The sequence below is a fragment of the Mobula hypostoma genome, chromosome 18 (assembly GCF_963921235.1).
Source record: "Mobula hypostoma chromosome 18, sMobHyp1.1, whole genome shotgun sequence".
Classification (NCBI taxonomy): Eukaryota; Metazoa; Chordata; class Chondrichthyes; order Myliobatiformes; family Myliobatidae; genus Mobula; species Mobula hypostoma.
Genome location: NC_086114.1, coordinates 70,044,654 through 70,063,504, shown reverse-complemented (window position 1 = coordinate 70,063,504; position 18,851 = coordinate 70,044,654). Strand labels below are relative to the sequence as shown.

The following is an 18,851-nucleotide window of genomic DNA, read 5'->3' as shown; positions in this document are numbered from 1 at the left end:
CCACAGAATACCTTCAAATAACTTACCCACTACTGATGTCAGGCTCATCAGCCTATAATTTCCTGTTTTATTCTTAGAGCCTTTATTAAACAACGGAACTACATTAGCTATCCTGTCGGAGTTCTAACAGAACTCTATACTCTCAAAACTTCTTTTGAAGGCTTACCACTTACCAAGTACATCTTTGCCAGAAAACAGCCAGTCCCCATCCACACTTACCCGAGACCAGACCCGTCCTTTTCCATAATTAACTTGAAGCTACTGGCATTATGATTACTAGATGCAAAGCTTCTGTCACCTGCCTGTCTCATTCCCTAATAGGAGATCTAGTATTGCACTGTCTCTAGTCTGTATACTATGTGCTTCTATATACTGATTAAGGAAACTTTCCTGAACACATTTGACAAACTCTTACTCATTCAGCTCTTTTACAGTATGGGAGCCATGGTCGACATGTAAAAAGTTAAACTCACGTATTATCACATTATTATGTTTCTTGCAACAGTCTGTGATCTCTCTACACATTTGCACTTCGAAATCCCACTGTTAGGTGGTCAATAATATAATCCCATAATATGGTTATACCTCTCTTATTCCTCAGTTCTACCCATAAAGCCTCACTTAGATGAGCTCTCCAGTCTGTCCTGACTGAGCACTGCCATGACATATTCACTGACTAGTTATGCCTTCCCTTTTAATCCCTTCTGCTCTATTGTGTTAAAAACAATGGAACCCTGGAACATTGAGCTGCCAGCCCTGCCCTCCTGCAACAGTCTCCCTAATGGTTTCAATGTCATAATTCCACATACTGATCCATGTTCTCTCATTCATCTTTCCACGCATACTGTATGCTCAGAACATAGATGCTGGGGTCAAGGCAACACTCACAATGTGCTGGAGGAACTCAGCAGGTCCGTGGAAACGATCAGTCAATGTTTCGGGCTGGAACCCTTCATCAGGACTGAAGAGGGAAGGGGCAGAGGCCCTACAAAGAAGGTGGGGGGAGGGTCAGAAGGAGAAGGCTGGTAGGTTCCAGGTGAAAAACCAGTAAGGGGAAAGATAAAGGGGTGAGTGAGGATCTGACCACTGTGGCTTTCCTCTACAAGGCCATTCCCCCAGCAGTATACCTGTTGTTAAGGGGAACGGCCGCAGGGGTATTCTGCACTGGTTGCCTCTGCTGCTCCTGACCGTCACCCAGTTACCTGTGACCTGCACCTTGAGTGTAACTATCTCTCTGTATGTCCTGTCTATCAACTCTTCAGCCTCCCTAATGATCCAGAACTTCAACCAGTTCCTCCTCAACTCTTTAACACCATCTGTTAGAAGCTGTAGCTGGATATAGTTGTCAAGGGCACTAGAACCCTCCCTACCTACCGACATCCTGTAAGAGGAGCATTTCACTATCCTCTCTGGCATTCCCACAACTCTAAATGTGCTTGAAGAAACAAAGAAAAAATAAATAATTTCAAAAAAGGTCTACCTGTGGCTTAGCTTCTCCTTGCTGTAGACTTGATGAACCAGAGCCACATCTCCCCTCTTTAAATCTGGTCCACTCAGACAATGGCCGCTCCATTTCAACCTACTTCATTTTTTATTGGACCCTGCTGAGTGCCTAATTATGTGCAATCCAATGTCTCCTTGGGACTGTGGCATGGAAAATGTGCCGACTGCCTCTTTGAAACACTGTCTTCCTCCAAGCAATCAGTGTGAGGTGCAAAATGTGGTCTAGCGTTCACTCAGTGTGAATTTTTGTTTGGTATTCATCCCATGGAGTGCAGTTAAAGGTGTGATAATGGTCAAAGCTATTGCTGAATGTTGGAGTCAATGCAGATTATTCCTTGTTTGCAGCAGGACCCAAGTCCTGGGTTAATATCAAATGGGATTACCCAGATTTTTCACTATGTGATGGTATTCCTAAACTTTCTTTTGCTCTGACATAATATTCATGGCATCAGGATTTATTTTCAATTGCAGGGTCACAAGGCTTGGATTGAGAAAAACTTCCAGAAGCGTGACTGTATCTACATCATCCCAAATGCCAAAGACCCCCAGAGGTAATACCGTAGATTATATAGGGTTTCATGTGGGCACATGCTGCTGTTGCGATTCTGAATTAGTGTGTGCTCTGGTATTTGACAGGTGCTATTGTGGTCAGCTGGTCAATCAGCATGTCCCCAAGGCTCAACCTGCCCCATCCAACCAGACAGCAGAGGATGAGAGGCCTCTGGTTCAGGCTGAGAAATGGTCACCCAGCAAGCACACAGAGACAGGGCCCACTGACACCTTTGGAGTGCTGGAGTTTCAGGGTGGTGCTTATACGAACAGAGCAATGGTAAGAAAAGTCACAGATCAGGGGTACAAGGCTACAATGCTGGAGCAGAGCATGTATACCCTGAAACCCTTCCATATCTCCAAGATGAATTGACTGTCTGCCCCCTCTATGCCCTTGATGAATGGACTGTATGACCTTCTATATCCGGCTGATTAATGGACTGTCAGCTGCTCCATATCTCCCTGACGAATGGACTTTCGGACCCTTGATATCCCTTTGATGAATGGACTGTCTGCCCCGCTATATCTCTCTGATAAATGGACTATCTGCCCCTCTATATATGCTTGACGAATGAACTGTCTGCCCCTCAATATCTCCCTGATGAATGGACTGTCTGTCCCTCGATATTTTCCTGACGAATGAACTGTCTGTCCCTCTGTATCCCCTTGACGAATGCACTGCCTGCCCCGATATATTCCCTTGACGAATTGACTGTCTGCCCCTCTGTCCCTTTCACGAATGGACTGTCTGTCCCTCGATATCTCCCTGACGAATGAACTGTTCTCCCCTAAGCATCTCCTTGGTGAATGGACTGTCTGCCCCTCTATAATTCTCTAACGAATGCACTGCCTGCCCCTACATATTCTTATTTGGTCTTATTCTATGGAATTTGTGCGACGGGCGGCAGTGGAGGCCAAGTCATTGGGTGTATTTAAGGCAGAGATTGATAGGTATCTGAGTAGCCAGGGCATCAAAGGTTATGGTGAGAAGGCGGGGGAATGGGATTAAATGGGAGAATGGATCAGCTCATGATAAACTGGCGGAGCAGACTCGATGGGCCGAATGGCCGACTTCTCCTTTGTGTTATGGTCTGTATTCCCTTGATGAATGGACCGTCTGCCCCTTTCATGAATGGACTGTCTGTCTCTTTATTTCATCTTGACGAATGGACTGTCTGCGCCTGCATATCACTCTGAGGCTCGGACTTTCTGTCTCTCTACATACCCTTGACAAATGGACTGTTTGCCCCTCTAGGTCCTCTTGACATATGGACTCTCTGATCCTATATCTGCCTGTGAGGAATGCAGTGTTTGCCCCACTAAAACTCCCTGATGAATCGACTGTCTGCCTCTCTATTTCTCCATAAGGAATGAACTGTCTGTCCGTCCATATCTCTCTGATGAAAGGACTGTCTGCCCCTCCATATCTCTCTGATGAAAGGACTGTCTGCCCCTCTGTATCTCTTTGATGACTGGACTGTCTGTCACTCTATACTCTCTGATGAATGTGCTGTCTGCCCCTCCATATCTCTCTGATGAAGAAACTGTCTGTGCCTCTATATCCACTTGATGAATACAATTTCTGCCTCTCTATTTCTCCCTGACGAATGGGCTGTCTGCCCGCTATATATCTCTGACAAATGAACAGACTGCCCTTCTATATCCCCTTGACAAATGCACTGCCTGCCCCTATATATCCCCTTGAAGTATCGGTGGTCTGCCCCTCTGTCCCTTTGACGAATAGACTGTCTGTCCCTCTATATACCCTTCTAGATAGAGAATAGAGTGTCTCCCCGCTAATCATTTGTAAACTTATTATATTCTTCAATGCAGGTCTGACTATGGTCATCGCCAACCGTGGCTATCGACCTTAGAGAAGAGGTTTCATATGGCATTGAACTGCTGTTCAACGATTGAAAATTAGTGTTGATGGAGTCGGAGACAGAGATAGGGGTGGGACTGTGTAAGAGCTCTAGCAATATAGTCCAAACGTGGTCTCATCAGCTCCCAATCTATATAGTCCAAAAGTGGTCTCATCAGGTCTCTATGTACATAGTCCGAACGTAGTCTCATCAGGTCCGTAACTATGTAGTCCAAACGTGGTCTCATCAGGTCCCTATCCATATAGTCCAAACGTGGTCTCATCAGGTCTCTATGTACATAGTCCAAACGTGGTCTCATCAGGTCCCTATCTATGTAGTCCAAACGTAGTCTCATCAGGTCCCCATCTATATAGTCCAAACGTGGTCTCATCAGGTGTCTGTATACATCATCCAAACGTGGTCTCATCAGGTCCCTATCTATATAGTACAAACGTGATCCCATCAAGTTCCTATATATATAATCCAAACGTGGTCTCATCAGGTCTCTATGTACATAGTCCAAACGTGGTCTCATCAGGTCCATATCTATATAGTCCAAACGTGGTATCATCAGGTCCCAATCTATATAGTCCAAACGTGGTCTCATCAGGTCTCTATGTACATAGTCCAAACGTGGTCTCATCAGGTCCCTATCTATATAGTCCAAACGTGTTCTCATCAGGTTCCAATCTATATACTCCAAATATGGTCTCATCAGGTCCCTATCTATATAGTCCAAACGTAGTTTCATCAGGTCCCTATCTATATAGTCCAAACGTGGTCTCATCAGGTCCCTATGTATATATTCCAAGCGTGGTCTCATCAGGTGTCTATTTACATGGCCCAAACGTGGTCTCATCAGGTCCCTATAAATATAGTTCAAACGTGGTCTCATCAGGTCGCAATCTATATAGTCCAAACGTGGTGTCATCTGGTCTCTATGTATATAGTCCAAACATGGTCTCATCAGGTCCGTATGTATATAGTCCAAACGTGGTCTCATCAGGTGTCTATTTACATGGCCCAAACGTGGTCTCATCAGGTCCCTATAAATATAGTCCAAACATGGTCTCATCAGGTCGCAATCTATATAGTCCAAAAGTGGTGTCATCTGGTCTCTATGTATATAGTCCAAACATGGTCTCATCAGGTCCGTATGTATATAGTCCAAACGTGGTCTCATCAGGTGTCTATTTACATGGCCCAAACGTGGTCTCATCAGGTCCCTATAAATATAGTCCAAACGTGGTCTCATCAGGTCGCAATCTATATAGTCCAAACATGGTGTCATCTGGTCTCTATGTATATAGTCCAAACATGGTCTCATCAGGTCCGTATGTATATAGTCCAAACGTGGTCTCATCAGGTCCCCATGTACATAGTCCAAACGTGGTCTCATCAGGTCTCTATGTACATAGTCCAAACGTGGTCTCATCAGGTCCCTATCTATATAGTCCAAACGTGTTCTCATCAGGTTCCAATCTATATACTCCAAATATGGTCTCATCAGGTCCCTATCTATATAGTCCAAATGTGGCCTCATCAGGTCTCTACATGTATAGTCCAAACGTAGTTTCATCAGGTCCCTATCTATATAGACCAAACGTGGTCTCATCAGGTCCGTATGTATATAGTCCAAACGTGGACTCATCAGGTGTCTATTTACATGGCCCAAACGTGGTCTCATCAGGTCCCTATAAATATAGTCCAATCATGGTCTCATCAGGTCGCAATCTATATAGTCCAAAAGTGGTGTCATCTGGTCTCTATGTATATAGTCCAAACATGGTCTCATCAGGTCCGTAACTATGTAGTCCAAACGTGGTCTCATCAGGTCCCTATCCATATAGTCCAAACGTGGTCTCATCAGGTCTCTATGTACATAGTCCAAACGTGGTCTCATCAGGTCCCTATCTATGTAGTCCAAACGTAGTCTCATCAGGTCCCCATCTATATAGTCCAAACGTGGTCTCATCAGGTGTCTGTATACATCATCCAAACGTGGTCTCATCAGGTCCCTATCTATATAGTACAAACGTGATCCCATCAAGTTCCTATATATATAATCCAAACGTGGTCTCATCAGGTCTCTATGTACATGGTCCAAACGTGGTCTCATCAGGTCCATATCTATATAGTCCAAACGTGGTATCATCAGGTCCCAATCTATATAGTCCAAACGTGGTCTCATCAGGTCTCTATGTACATAGTCCAAACGTGGTCTCATCAGGTCCCTATCTATATAGTCCAAACGTGTTCTCATCAGGTTCCAATCTATATACTCCAAATATGGTCTCATCAGGTCCCTATCTATATAGTCCAAACGTAGTTTCATCAGGTCCCTATCTATATAGTCCAAACGTGGTCTCATCAGGTCCCTATGTATATAGTCCAAGCGTGGTCTCATCAGGTGTCTATTTACATGGCCCAAACGTGGTCTCATCAGGTCCCTATAAATATAGTCCAAACATGGTCTCATCAGGTCGCAATCTATATAGTCCAAACGTGGTGTCATCTGGTCTCTATGTATATAGTCCAAACATGGTCTCATCAGCTCCGTATGTATATAGTCCAAACGTGGTCTCATCAGGTGTCTATTTACATGGCCCAAACGTGGTCTCATCAGGTCCCTATAAATATAGTCCAATCATGGTCTCATCAGGTCGCAATCTATATAGTCCAAAAGTGGTGTCATCTGGTCTCTATGTATATAGTCCAAACATGGTCTCATCAGGTCCGTATGTATATAGTCCAAACGTGGTCTCATCAGGTGTCTATTTACATGGCCCAAACGTGGTCTCATCAGGTCCCTATAAATATAGTCCAAACGTGGTCTCATCAGGTCGCAATCTATATAGTCCAAACATGGTGTCATCTGGTCTCCATGTACATAGTCCAAACGTCGTCTCATGAGGTCCCTATAAATATAGTCCAAACGTGGTCTCATCAGGTCCCTATCTATATAGTCCAAAACGTGGTCTTTTCAGGTCCCTATCTATATAGTCCAAACGTTCTCTCATCTGGTCTCTATGTACATAGTCCAAACGTGGTCTCATCAGGTCTCGATGTACATGATCTCCATGTACGTGGTCTCATCATGTCCCTATCCATATAATCCAAACGTCGTCTCATCTGGTCTCTAGGTATAGTCCAAATATTCTCTCATCAGGTCCCTATCAATATAGTACAAACATCGTCTCATCAGGTTCCAATCTATATAATCCAAACATGGTACCACCAGGTCCCTATGTATATAGTCCAAACGTGGTCTCATCAAGTCTCTATCTACATAGTCCAAACGTGGTCTAATCAGGTCCCTATCTATATAGTCCAAACGTGGTCTCATCAGCTCTCTGTGTGCATCGACCAAATGTGGTCTCATCAGGTCCCTATCTATATAGTCCAAACGTGGTCTCATCAGGACTCTATGTAGATATTCCAAACGTGGACTCATCTGGTCCATATCTATATAGTCCAAACGTGGTCTCATCAGCTCTCTGTGTGCATCGACCAAATGTGGTCTCATCAGGTCCCTATCTATATAGTCCAAACGTGGTCCCATCAGGACTCTATGTACATAGTCCAAACGTGGACTCATCACATCCATATCTATATAGTCCAAACGTGGTCTCATCAGCTCTCTGTGTACATCGACCAAATGTGGTCTCATCAGGTCCCTATCTATATAGTCCAAACGTGGTCTCATCAGGTCTCTATGTACATAGTCCAAATGTGGACTCATCAGGTCCCTATCTATATAGTCCAGACGTGGTCTCATCAGGTCCCTATCAATATAGTGCAAAACGTGGTCTAATCAGGTCCATATCTATGTCGTCCAAACGTGGTCTCATCAGGTCTCTACGTACATAGTCCAAACGTGGTCTCATCAGATCCCTATCTATATAGTCCAAACGTGGTCTCATCAGTTCCCTATCTATATAGTCCAAATATGGTCTCATCAGGTCCCTGTCTATATAGTCCAAATGTGGCCTCATCAGGTCTCTATCTATATAGTCCAAACGTGGTTTCATCAGGTCCCGATCTATATAGTCCAAACGTGGTCTCATCAGATCCCTATGTATATAGTCCAAACGTGGTCTCATCAGGTCGCAATCTATACAGTCGAAACGTGGTGTCATCTTGTCAATATGTACATAGTCCAAACGTCGTCTCATCAGGTCCCTATCTATATAGTCCAAACGTGGTCTCATCAGGTCTCTATGTACAAAGTCCAAACGTGTTCTCATCAGGTCCCTATCTATATAGTCCAAACGTGGTCTCATCAGCTCTCTGTGTGCATCGACCAAATGTGGTCTCATCAGGTCCCTATATATATAGTCCAAACGTGGTCCCATCAGGACTCTATGTACATAGTCCAAACGTGGACTCATCTGGTCCATATCTATATAGTCCAAACGTGATCTCATCAGCTCTCTGTGTACATCGACCAAATGTGGTCTCATCAGGTCCCTATCTATATAGTCCAAACGTGGTCGCATCAGGACTCTATGTACATAGTCCAAACGTGGACTCATCACGTCCATATCTATATAGTCCAAACGTGGTCTCATCAGGTCTCTATGTACATAGTCCAAATGTGGACTCATCAGGTCCCTATCTATATAATCCAAACGTGGTCTCATCAGGTCTCTATGTACATAGTCCAAACATTGTATCATCAGGTCCCTATCTATACAGTCCAAACGTAGTCTCATCGGTTCTCTATGTACATAGTCCAAACGTGGTTGCATCAGGTCCCTATCTATATAGTCCATACGTGGTCTCATCAGGTCCCTATTTATATAGTCTAAATGTGGTCTCATCAGGTCCCTATCTATATAGTCCAAATGTGGTCCCATCTGGTCTCTATGTACATAGTCCAAACGTGGTCTCATCAGGTCCCTATCTATATAGTCCAAACGTGGTGTCATCAGGTCACTATCTATATAGTTCAAATGTAGTCTCATCAGGTCTCTATGTACATAGTCCAAACATGGTCTCATCATGTCCCTATTTATACAGTCCAAATGTGGTCTCATCAGGTCCCTATCTATAGAGTCCAAACGTGGTCTCATCAGGTCCCTATCAATATAGTCCAAAACATGGTCTCATCCGGTCCCTATTTATATACTCCAAATGTGGTCTCATCAGGTCCCTATCTATATAGTCCAGACGTGGTCTCATCAGGTCCCTATCAATATAGTGCAAAACGTGGTCTAAAGTGGTCCATATCTATGTCGTCCAAACGTGGTCTCATCAGGTCTCTACGTACATAGTCCAAACGTGGTCTCATCAGATCCCTATCTATATAGTCCAAACGTGGTCTCATCAGTTCCCTATCTATATAGTCCAAATGTGGTCTCATCAGTTCCCTATCTATATAGTCCAAACGTGGTCTCATCAGATCCCTATGTATATAGTCCAAACGTGGTCTCATCAGAACCCTATGTATATTGTCCAAACGTGGTCTCATCAGGTCGCAATCTATACAGTCGAAACGTGGGGTCATCTTGTCTATATGTACATAGTCCAAACGTCGTCTCATCAGGTCCCTATCTATATAGTCCAAACGTCGTCTCATGAGGTCCCTATGAATATAGTTCAAACGTGGTCTCATCGGGTCCCTATCAATATAGTCCAAAACGTGGTCTCATCCGATCCCTATTTATATAGTCCAAATGTGGTCTCATCAGGTCCCTATCTATATAGTCCAAACGTGGTCTCATCAGGTCCCTATTAATATAGTCCAAAACGTGGTCTCAGCATGTCCCTATCCATATAATCCAAACGTCATCCCATCTGGTCTCTAGGTATAGTCCAAATATGCTCTCATCAGGTCCCTATCAATATAGTACAAACATGGTCTCATCAGGTTCCAATCTATATAGTCCAAACATGGTCCCATCAAGTCCCTATGTATATAGTCCAAACGTCGTCTCATCAGTTCTCTATGTACATAGTCCAAACATGGTCTCATCAGGTCCCTATCTATATAGTCCAAACGTGGTCTCAACAGCTCTCTGTGTACATCGACCAAATGTGGTCTCATCATGTCCCTATCTATATAGTCCAAACGTGGTCTCATCAGGACTCTATGTACATAGTCCAAACGTGGACTCATCAGGTCCATATCTATATAGTCCAAACGTGGTCTCATCAGCTCTCTGTGTACATCGACCAAATGTGGTCTCATCAGGTCCCTATGTATATAGTCCAAGCGTGGTCTCATCAGGTGTCTATTTACATGGCCAAAACGTGGTGTCATCTGGTCTCTATGTATATAGTCCAAACATGGTCTCATCAGGTCCGTATGTATATAGTCCAAACGTGGTCTCATCAGGTCCCTATCTATATAGTTCTAATGTATTCTCATCAGGTCTCTATGTACATAGTCCAAACATGGTCTCATCAGGTCCCTATCTATATAGTCCAAACGTGGTCTCATCAGGTCTCTACGTACATAGTCCAAACGTGGTCTCATCAGATCCCTATCTATATAGTCCAAACGTGGTCTCATCAGTTCCCTATCTATATGGTCCAAATATGGTCTCATCAGGTCCCTGTCTATATAGTCCAAATGTGGTCTCATCAGGTCTGTACATATATAGTCCAAACGTGGTTTCATCAGGTCCCGATCTATATAGTCCAAACGTGGTCTCATCAGATCCCTATGTATATTGTCCAAACGTGGTCTCATCAGGTCGCAATCTATTCAGTCGAAACGTGGTGTCATTTTGTCTATATGTACATAGTCCAAACGTCGTCTCATCAGGTCCCTATCTATATAGTCCAAACGTCGTCTCATGAGGTCCCTATGAATATAGTCCAAACGTGGTCTCATCAGGTCCTTATCTATATACTCCAAAACGTGGTCTCCTCAGGTCCCTATCTATATATTCCAAACGTGGTCTCATCAGGTCTCTATGTACATGGTCCAAACGTGGTCTCACCAGGTCCCTATCTATATAGTCCAAACGTGGTCTCATCAGGTCCCTATCAATATAGTCCAAAACGTGGTCTCATCCGATCCCTATTTATATAGTCCAAATGTGGTCTCATCAGGTCCCTATCTATATAGTCCAAACGTGGTCTCATCAGCTCCCTATTAATATAGTCCAAAACGTGGTCTCAGCATGTCCCTATCCATATAATCCAAACGTCATCCCATCTGGTCTCTAGGTATAGTCCAAATATGCTCTCATCAGGTCCCTATCAATATAGTACAAACATGGTCTCATCAGGTTCCAATCTATATAGTCCAAACATGGTCCCATCAAGTCCCTATGTATATAGTCCAAACGTGGTCTCATCAGGTCCCTATCTATATAGTCCAAACGTGGTCTCATCAGGACTCTATGTACATAGTCCAAACGTGGACTCATCAGGTCCATATCTATACAGTCCAAACATGGTCTCATCAGGTCTCTATGTACATAGTCCAAATGTCGTCTCATGAGGTCCCTATAAATATAGTCCAAACGTGGTCTCATCAGGTCCCTATCTATATAGTCCAAAACGTGGTCTTTTCAGGTCCCTATCTATATAGTTCAAACGTAATCTCATCAGGTCCCTATGTACATCGTCCAAATGTGGTCTCATCAGGTCTCTATGTACATGATCTCTATGTATGTGGTCTCATCATGTCCCTATCCATATAATCCAAACGCCGTCTCATCTGGTCTCTAGGTATAGCCCAAATATGCTCTAATCAGGTCAATATAGTACAAACATGGTCTCATCAGGTTCCTATCTATATAGTCCAAATGTGGTCTCATCTGGTATCTATGTACATGGTCCAAACGTGGTCTCATCAGGTCCCTATCTATATAGTCCAAACGTGGTCTCATCAGGTGTCTGTGTACATCATCCAAACGTGGTCTCATCAGGTCTCTATGTACATAGTCCAAACGTGGTCTCATCAGGTTCCTATCTATATAGTACAAACGTGGTCCCATCAGGTCCCAATCTATATAGTCCAAACGTGGTCTCATCAGGTCTCTATGTACATAGTCCAAACGTGGTCTCATCAGGTCCCTATCTATATAGTCGAAACGTGTTCTCATCAGGTTCCAATCTATACAGTCCAAATATGGTCTCATCGGGTCCCTGTCTATATAGTCCAAATGTGGCCTCATCAGGTCTCTACATGTATAGTCCAAACGTAGTTTCATCAGGTCCCTATCTATATAGTCCAAACGTGGTCCCATCAGGTCCCTATGTATATAGTCCAAACGTGGTCTCATCAGGTGTCTATTTACATGGCCCAAACGTGGTCTCATCAGGTCTCTTCAAATATAGTCCAAACGTGGTCTCATCAGGTCGCAATCTATATAGTCCAAACGTGGTGTCATATGGTCTCTATGTATATAGTCCAAACATGGTCTCATCAGGTCCCTATCTATATAGTCCAAACGTGGTCTCATCAGGTCCCTATTAATATAGTCCAAAACGTGGTCTCAGCATGTCCCTATCCATATAATCCAAACGTCATCCCATCTGGTCTCTAGGTATAGTCCAAATATGCTCTGATCAGGTCCCTATCAATATAGTACAAACATGGTCTCATCAGGTTCCAATCTATATAGTCCAAACATGGTCCCATCAAGTCCCTATGTATGTAGTCCAAACGTCGTCTCATCAGTTCTCTATGTACATAGTCCAAATGTGCTCTCATCAGGTCCCTATCTATATAGTCCAAACGTGGTCTCATCAGCTCTCTGTGTACATCGACCAAATGTGGTCTAATCAGGTCCCTATCTATATAGTCCAAACGTGGTCTCATCAGGACTCTATGTACATAGTCCAAACGTGGACTCATCAGGTCCATATCTATACAGTCCAAACGTGGTCTCATCAGGTCTCTATGTACATAGTCCAAATGTCGTCTCATGAGGTCCCTATCTATATAGTCCAAAACGTGGTCTCATCAGGTCTCTATGTACATGGTCCAAACGTGGTCTCATCAGGTCCATATCTATATAGTCCAAACGTGGTCTCATCAGGTCTCTATGTACATAGTCCAAACGTGGTCTCATCAGGTCCCTATCTATATAGTCCAAACGTGTTCTCATCAGGTTCCAATCTATATACTCCATATATGGTCTCATCAGGTCCCTATCTATATAGTCCAAATGTGGCCTCATCAGGTCTCTACATGTATAGTCCAAACGTAGTTTCATCAGGTCCCTATCTATATAGTCCAAACGTGGTCTCATCAGGTCCCTATGTATATAGTCCAAGCATGGTCTCATCAGGTGTCTATTTACATGGCCAAAACATGGTCTCATCAGGTCCCTATCTATATAGTTCAAATGTATTCTCATCAGGTCTCTATGTACATAGTCCAAACATGGTCTCATTTGGTCCCTATCTATATAGTCCAAACATGGTCTCATCAGGTCTCTACGTACATAGTCCAAACGTGGTCTCATCAGATCCCTATCTATATAGTCCAAACGTGGTCTCATCAGTTCCCTATCTATATGGTCCAAATATGGTCTCATCAGGTCCCTGTCTATATAGTCCAAATGTGGCCTCATCAGGTCTGTACATATATAGTCCAAACGTGGTTTCATCAGGTCCCGATCTATATAGTCCAAACGTGGTCTCATCAGATCCCTATGTATATTGTCCAAACGTGGTCTCATCAGGTCGCAATCTATTCAGTCGAAACGTGGTGTCATCTTGTCTATATGTACATAATCCAAACGTCGTCTCATCAGGTCCCTATCTATATAGTCCAAACGTCGTCTCATGAGGTCCCTATGAATATAGTCCAAACGTGGTCTCATCAGGTCCTTATATATATACTCTAAAACGTGGTCTCCTCAGGTCCCTATCTATATAGTCCAAACGTGGTCTCATCAGGTCTCTATGTACATGGTCCAAACGTGGTCTCACCAGGTCCCTATCTATATAGTCCAAACGTGGTCTCATCAGGTCTCTATCAATATAGTCCAAAACGTGGTCTCATCCGATCCCTATTTATATAGTCCAAATGTGGTCTCATCAGGTCCCTATCTATATAGTCCAAACGTGGTCTCATCAGGTCCCTATTAATATAGTCCAAAACGTGGTCTCAGCATGTCCCTATCCATATAATCCAAACGTCATCCCATCTGGTCTCTAGGTATAGTCCAAATATGCTCTCATCAGGTCCCTATCAATATAGTACAAACATGGTCTCATCAGGTCCCTATCTATATAGTCCAAACGTGGTCTCATCAGCTCTCTGTGTACATCGACCAAATGTGGTCTCATCAGGTCCCTATCTATATAGTCCAAACGTGGTCTCATCAGGACTCTATGTACATAGTCCAAACGTGGTCTCATCAGGTCCATATCTATACAGTCCAAACGTGGTCTCATCAGGTCTCTATGTACATAGTCCAAATGTCGTCTCATGAGGTCCCTATAAATATAGTCCAAACGTGGTCTCATCAGGTCCCTATCTATATAGTCCAAACATGGTCCCATCAAGTCCCTATGTATATAGTCCAAACGTGGTCTCATCAGGTCCCTATCTATATAGTCCAAACGTGGTCTCATCAGCTCTCTGTGTACATCGACCAAATGTGGTCTCATCAGGTCCCTATCTATATAGTCCAAACGTGGTCTCATCAGGACTCTATGTACATAGTCCAAACGTGGACTCATCAGGTCCATATCTATACAGTCCAAACGTGGTCTCATCAGGTCCCTATCTATATGGTCCAAATATGGTCTCATCAGGTCCCTGTCTATATAGTCCAAATATGGCCTCATCAGGTCTGTACATATATAGTCCAAACGTGGTTTCATCAGGTCCCGATCTATATAGTCCAAACGTGGTCTCATCAGATCCCTATGTATATTGTCCAAACGTGGTCTCATCAGGTCGCAATCTATTCAGTCGAAACGTGGTGTCATCTTGTCTATATGTACATAGTCCAAACGTCGTCTCATCAGGTCCCTATCTATATAGTCCAAACGTCGTCTCATGAGGTCCCTATGAATATAGTCCAAACGTGGTCTCATCAGGTCCTTATCTATATACTCCAAAACGTGGTCTCCTCAGGTCCCTATCTATATAGTCCAAACGTGGTCTCATCAGGTCTCTATGTACATGGTCCAAACGTGGTCTCACCAGGTCCCTATCTATATAGTCCAAACGTGGTCTCATCAGGTCCCTATCAATATAGTCCAAAACGTGGTCTCATCCGATCCCTATTTATATAGTCCAAATGTGGTCTCATCAGGTCCCTATCTATATAGTCCAAACGTGGTCTCATCAGGTCCCTATTAATATAGTCCAAAACGTGGTCTCAGCATGTCCCTATCCATATAATCCAAACGTCATCCCATCTGGTCTCTAGGTATAGTCCAAATATGCTCTCATCAGGTCCCTATCAATATAGTACAAACATGGTCTCATCAGGTTCCAATCTATATAGTCCAAACATGGTCCCATCAAGTCCCTATGTATATAGTCCAAACGTGGTCTCATCAGGTCCCTATCTATATAGTCCAAACGTGGTCTCATCAGCTCTCTGTGTACATCGACCAAATGTGGTCTCATCAGGTCCCTATCTATATAGTCCAAACGTGGTCTCATCAGGACTCTATGTACATAGTCCAAACGTGGACTCATCAGGTCCATATCTATACAGTCCAAACGTGGTCTCATCAGGTCTCTATGTACATAGTCCAAATGTCGTCTCATGAGGTCCCTATAAATATAGTCCAAACGTGGTCTCATCAGGTCCCTATCTATATAGTCCAAAACGTGGTCTTTTCAGGTCCCTATCTATATAGTCCAAACGTTCTCTCATCTGGTCTCTATGTACATAGTCCAAACGTGGTCTCATCAGGTGCCTACCTATATAGTCCAAATGTGTCCTCATCAGGTCTTTACATATATAGTCCAAGCATGGTTTCATCAGAACGCTATCTATATAGTTCAAACGTAATCTCATCAGGTCCCTATGTACATCGTCCAAATGTGGTCTCATCAGGTCTCGATGTACATGATCTCTATGTACATGATCTCTATGTATGTGGTCTCATCATGTCCCTATGCATATAATCCAAACGTCGTCTCAACTGGTCTCCAGGTATAGTCCAAATATGCTCTAATCAGGTCAATATAGTACAAACATGGTCTCATCAGGTTCCTATCTGTATAGTCCAAATGTGGTCTCATCTGGTCTCTATGTACATGGTCCAAACGTAGTCTCATCAGGTCCCTATTTATATAGTCCAAACGTAGTCTCGTCAGTTCCCTATCTATATAGTACAAACGTGGTCCCATCAGGTTCCTATATATATAATCCAAACGTGGTCTCATCAGGTCTCTATGTACATAGTCCAAACGTGGTCTCATCAGGTCCCTATCTATATAGTACAAACGTGGTCCCATCAGGTCCCAATCTATATAGTCCAAACGTGGTCTCATCAGGTCTCTATGTACATAGTCCAAACGTGGTCTCATCAGGTCCCTATCTATATAGTCCAAACGTGTTCTCATCAGGTTCCAATCCATATACTCCAAATATGTTCTCATCAGGTCCCTATCTATATAGTCCAAATGTGGCCTCATCAGGTCTCTACATGTATAGTCGAAACGTAGTTTCATCAGGTCCCTATCTATATAGTCCAAACGTGGTCCCATCAGGTCCCTATGTATATAGTCCAAACGTGGTCTCATCAGTTGTCTATTTACATGGCCCAAACGTGGTCTCATCAGGTCCCTATAAATATAGTCCAAACGTGGTCTCATCAGGTCGCAATCTATATAGTCCAAACGTGGTGTCATCTGGTCTCTATGTATATAGTCCAAACATGGTCTCATCAGGTCCGTATGTATATAGTCCAAACGTGGTCTCATCAGGTGTCTATTTACATGGCCCAAACGTGGTCTCATCAGGTCCCTATAAATATAGTCCAAACGTGGTCTCATCAGGTCGAAATCTATATAGTCCAAACGTGGTGTCATCTGGTCTCTATGTATATAGTCCAAACATGGTCTCATCAGGTCCGTATGTATATAGTCCAAACGTGGTCTCATCAGGTGTCTATTTACATGGTCCAAATGTGGTCTCATCAGGTCCCTATAAATATAGTCCAAACGTGGTCTCATCAGGTCGCAATCTATATAGTCCAAACGTGGTGTCATCTGGTCTCTATGTATATAGTCCAAACATGGTCTCATCAGGTCCGTATGTATATAGTCCAAACGTGGTCTCATCAGGTGTCTATTTACATGACCCAAACGTGGTCTCATCAGGTGCCTATAAATATAGTCGAAACGTGGTCTCATCAGGTCTCAATGTACATAGTCCAAAACGTGGTCTTATCAGGTCCCTATCTATATAGTCCAAACGTTCTCTCATCTGGTCTCTATTTACATCGTCCAAACGTGGTCTCATCAGGTGCCTACCTATATTGTCCAAAAGTGGCCTCATCAGGTCTCTACATATATAGTCCAAGCATGGTTTCATCATGACGCTATCTATATAGTTCAAACGTAATCTCATCAGGTCCCTATGTACATAGTCCAAACGTGGTCTCATCAGGTCTCTATGTACATGATCTCTATGTACGTGGTCTCATCATGTTCCTATCCGTATAATCCAAACGTCATCTCATCTGGTCTCTAGGTATAGTCCAAATATGCTCTCATCAGGTCCCTATCAATATAGTACAAACATGATCTCATCAGGTTCCAATCTATATAGTCCAAACATGGTAACATCAGCTCCCTATGTATATAGTCCAAACGTGGTCTCATCAGGTCTCTATGTACATAGTCCAAACGTGGTCTCATCAGATCCCTATCTATATAGTCCAAACGTGGTCTCATCAGCTCTCTGTGTACATCGACCAAATGTGGTCTCATCAGGTCCCTATCTATATAGTCCAAACGTGGTCTCATCAGGACTCTATGTACATAGTCCAAACGTGGACTTATCAGGTCCATATCTATATCGTCCAAACGTGGTCTCATCAGCTATCTGTGTACATCGACCAAATGTGGTCTCATCAGGTCCCTATCTATATAGTCCAAACGTGGTCTCATCAGGACTCTATGTACATAGTCCAAACGTGGACTCATCACGTCCATATCTATATAGTCCAAACGTGGTCTCATCAGGTCTCTATGTACATAGTCCAAATGTGGACTCATCAGGTCCCTATCTATATAGTCCAAATGTGGTCTCATCAGGTCCCTATCTATATAGTCCAAATGTGGTCCCATCTGGTCTCTATGTACATAGTCCAAACGTGGTCTCACCAGGTCCCTATCAATATAATCCAAATGTGGTCTCATCAGTTTGCTATTTATATAGTCCAAACGTGGTCTCATCTGGCCCCTATCTATATAGTCCTAACGTAGTCTCATCAGGTCCCTATCTACATAGTCCAAACGTGGTATCATCAGGTCTCTGTCTATATAGTTCAAAAGTAGTCTCATCAGGTCTCTATGTACATAGTCCAAACATGGTCTCATCAGGTCCCTATCTATATAAACCAAACGTGGTCTCATCAGGTCCCTATCAATATAGTCCAAAACGTGGTCTCATCCGATCCCTATTTATATAGTCCAAATGTGGTCTCATCAGGTCCCTATCTATATAGTCCAAACGTGGTCTCATCAGGTCCCTATTAATATAGTCCAAAACGTGGTCTCAGCATGTCCCTATCCATATAATCCAAACGTCATCCCATCTGGTCTCTAGGTATAGTCCAAATATGCTCTCATCAGGTCCCTATCAATATAGTACAAACATGGTCTCATCAGGTTCCAATCTATATAGTCCAAACATGGTCCCATCAAGTCCCTATGTATATAGTCCAAACGTGGTCTCATCAAGTCCCTATCTATATAGTCCAAACGTGGTCTCATCAGCTCTCTGTGTACATCGACCAAATGTGGTCTCATCAGGTCCCTATCTATAT

The 18,851-nt window shown here is 43.3% G+C and overlaps 1 protein-coding gene across 1 annotated transcript in view; it reads left to right on the top strand.

Moving 5' to 3' along the window:
• The first annotated feature begins 1,270 nt into the window (after positions 1-1,270).
• The window catches only part of LOC134358136 (transient receptor potential cation channel subfamily M member 1-like), a 245,739-nt gene continuing 228,158 nt past the window's right edge, over positions 1,271-18,851 (top strand). The window contains exons 1-3 of the mRNA XM_063070122.1: positions 1,271-1,318; positions 1,975-2,054; positions 2,140-2,332. Coding sequence (XP_062926192.1) covers positions 1,271-1,318; positions 1,975-2,054; positions 2,140-2,332 — 321 coding nt within the window. The remainder of the gene's footprint in view (positions 1,319-1,974; positions 2,055-2,139; positions 2,333-18,851) is intronic.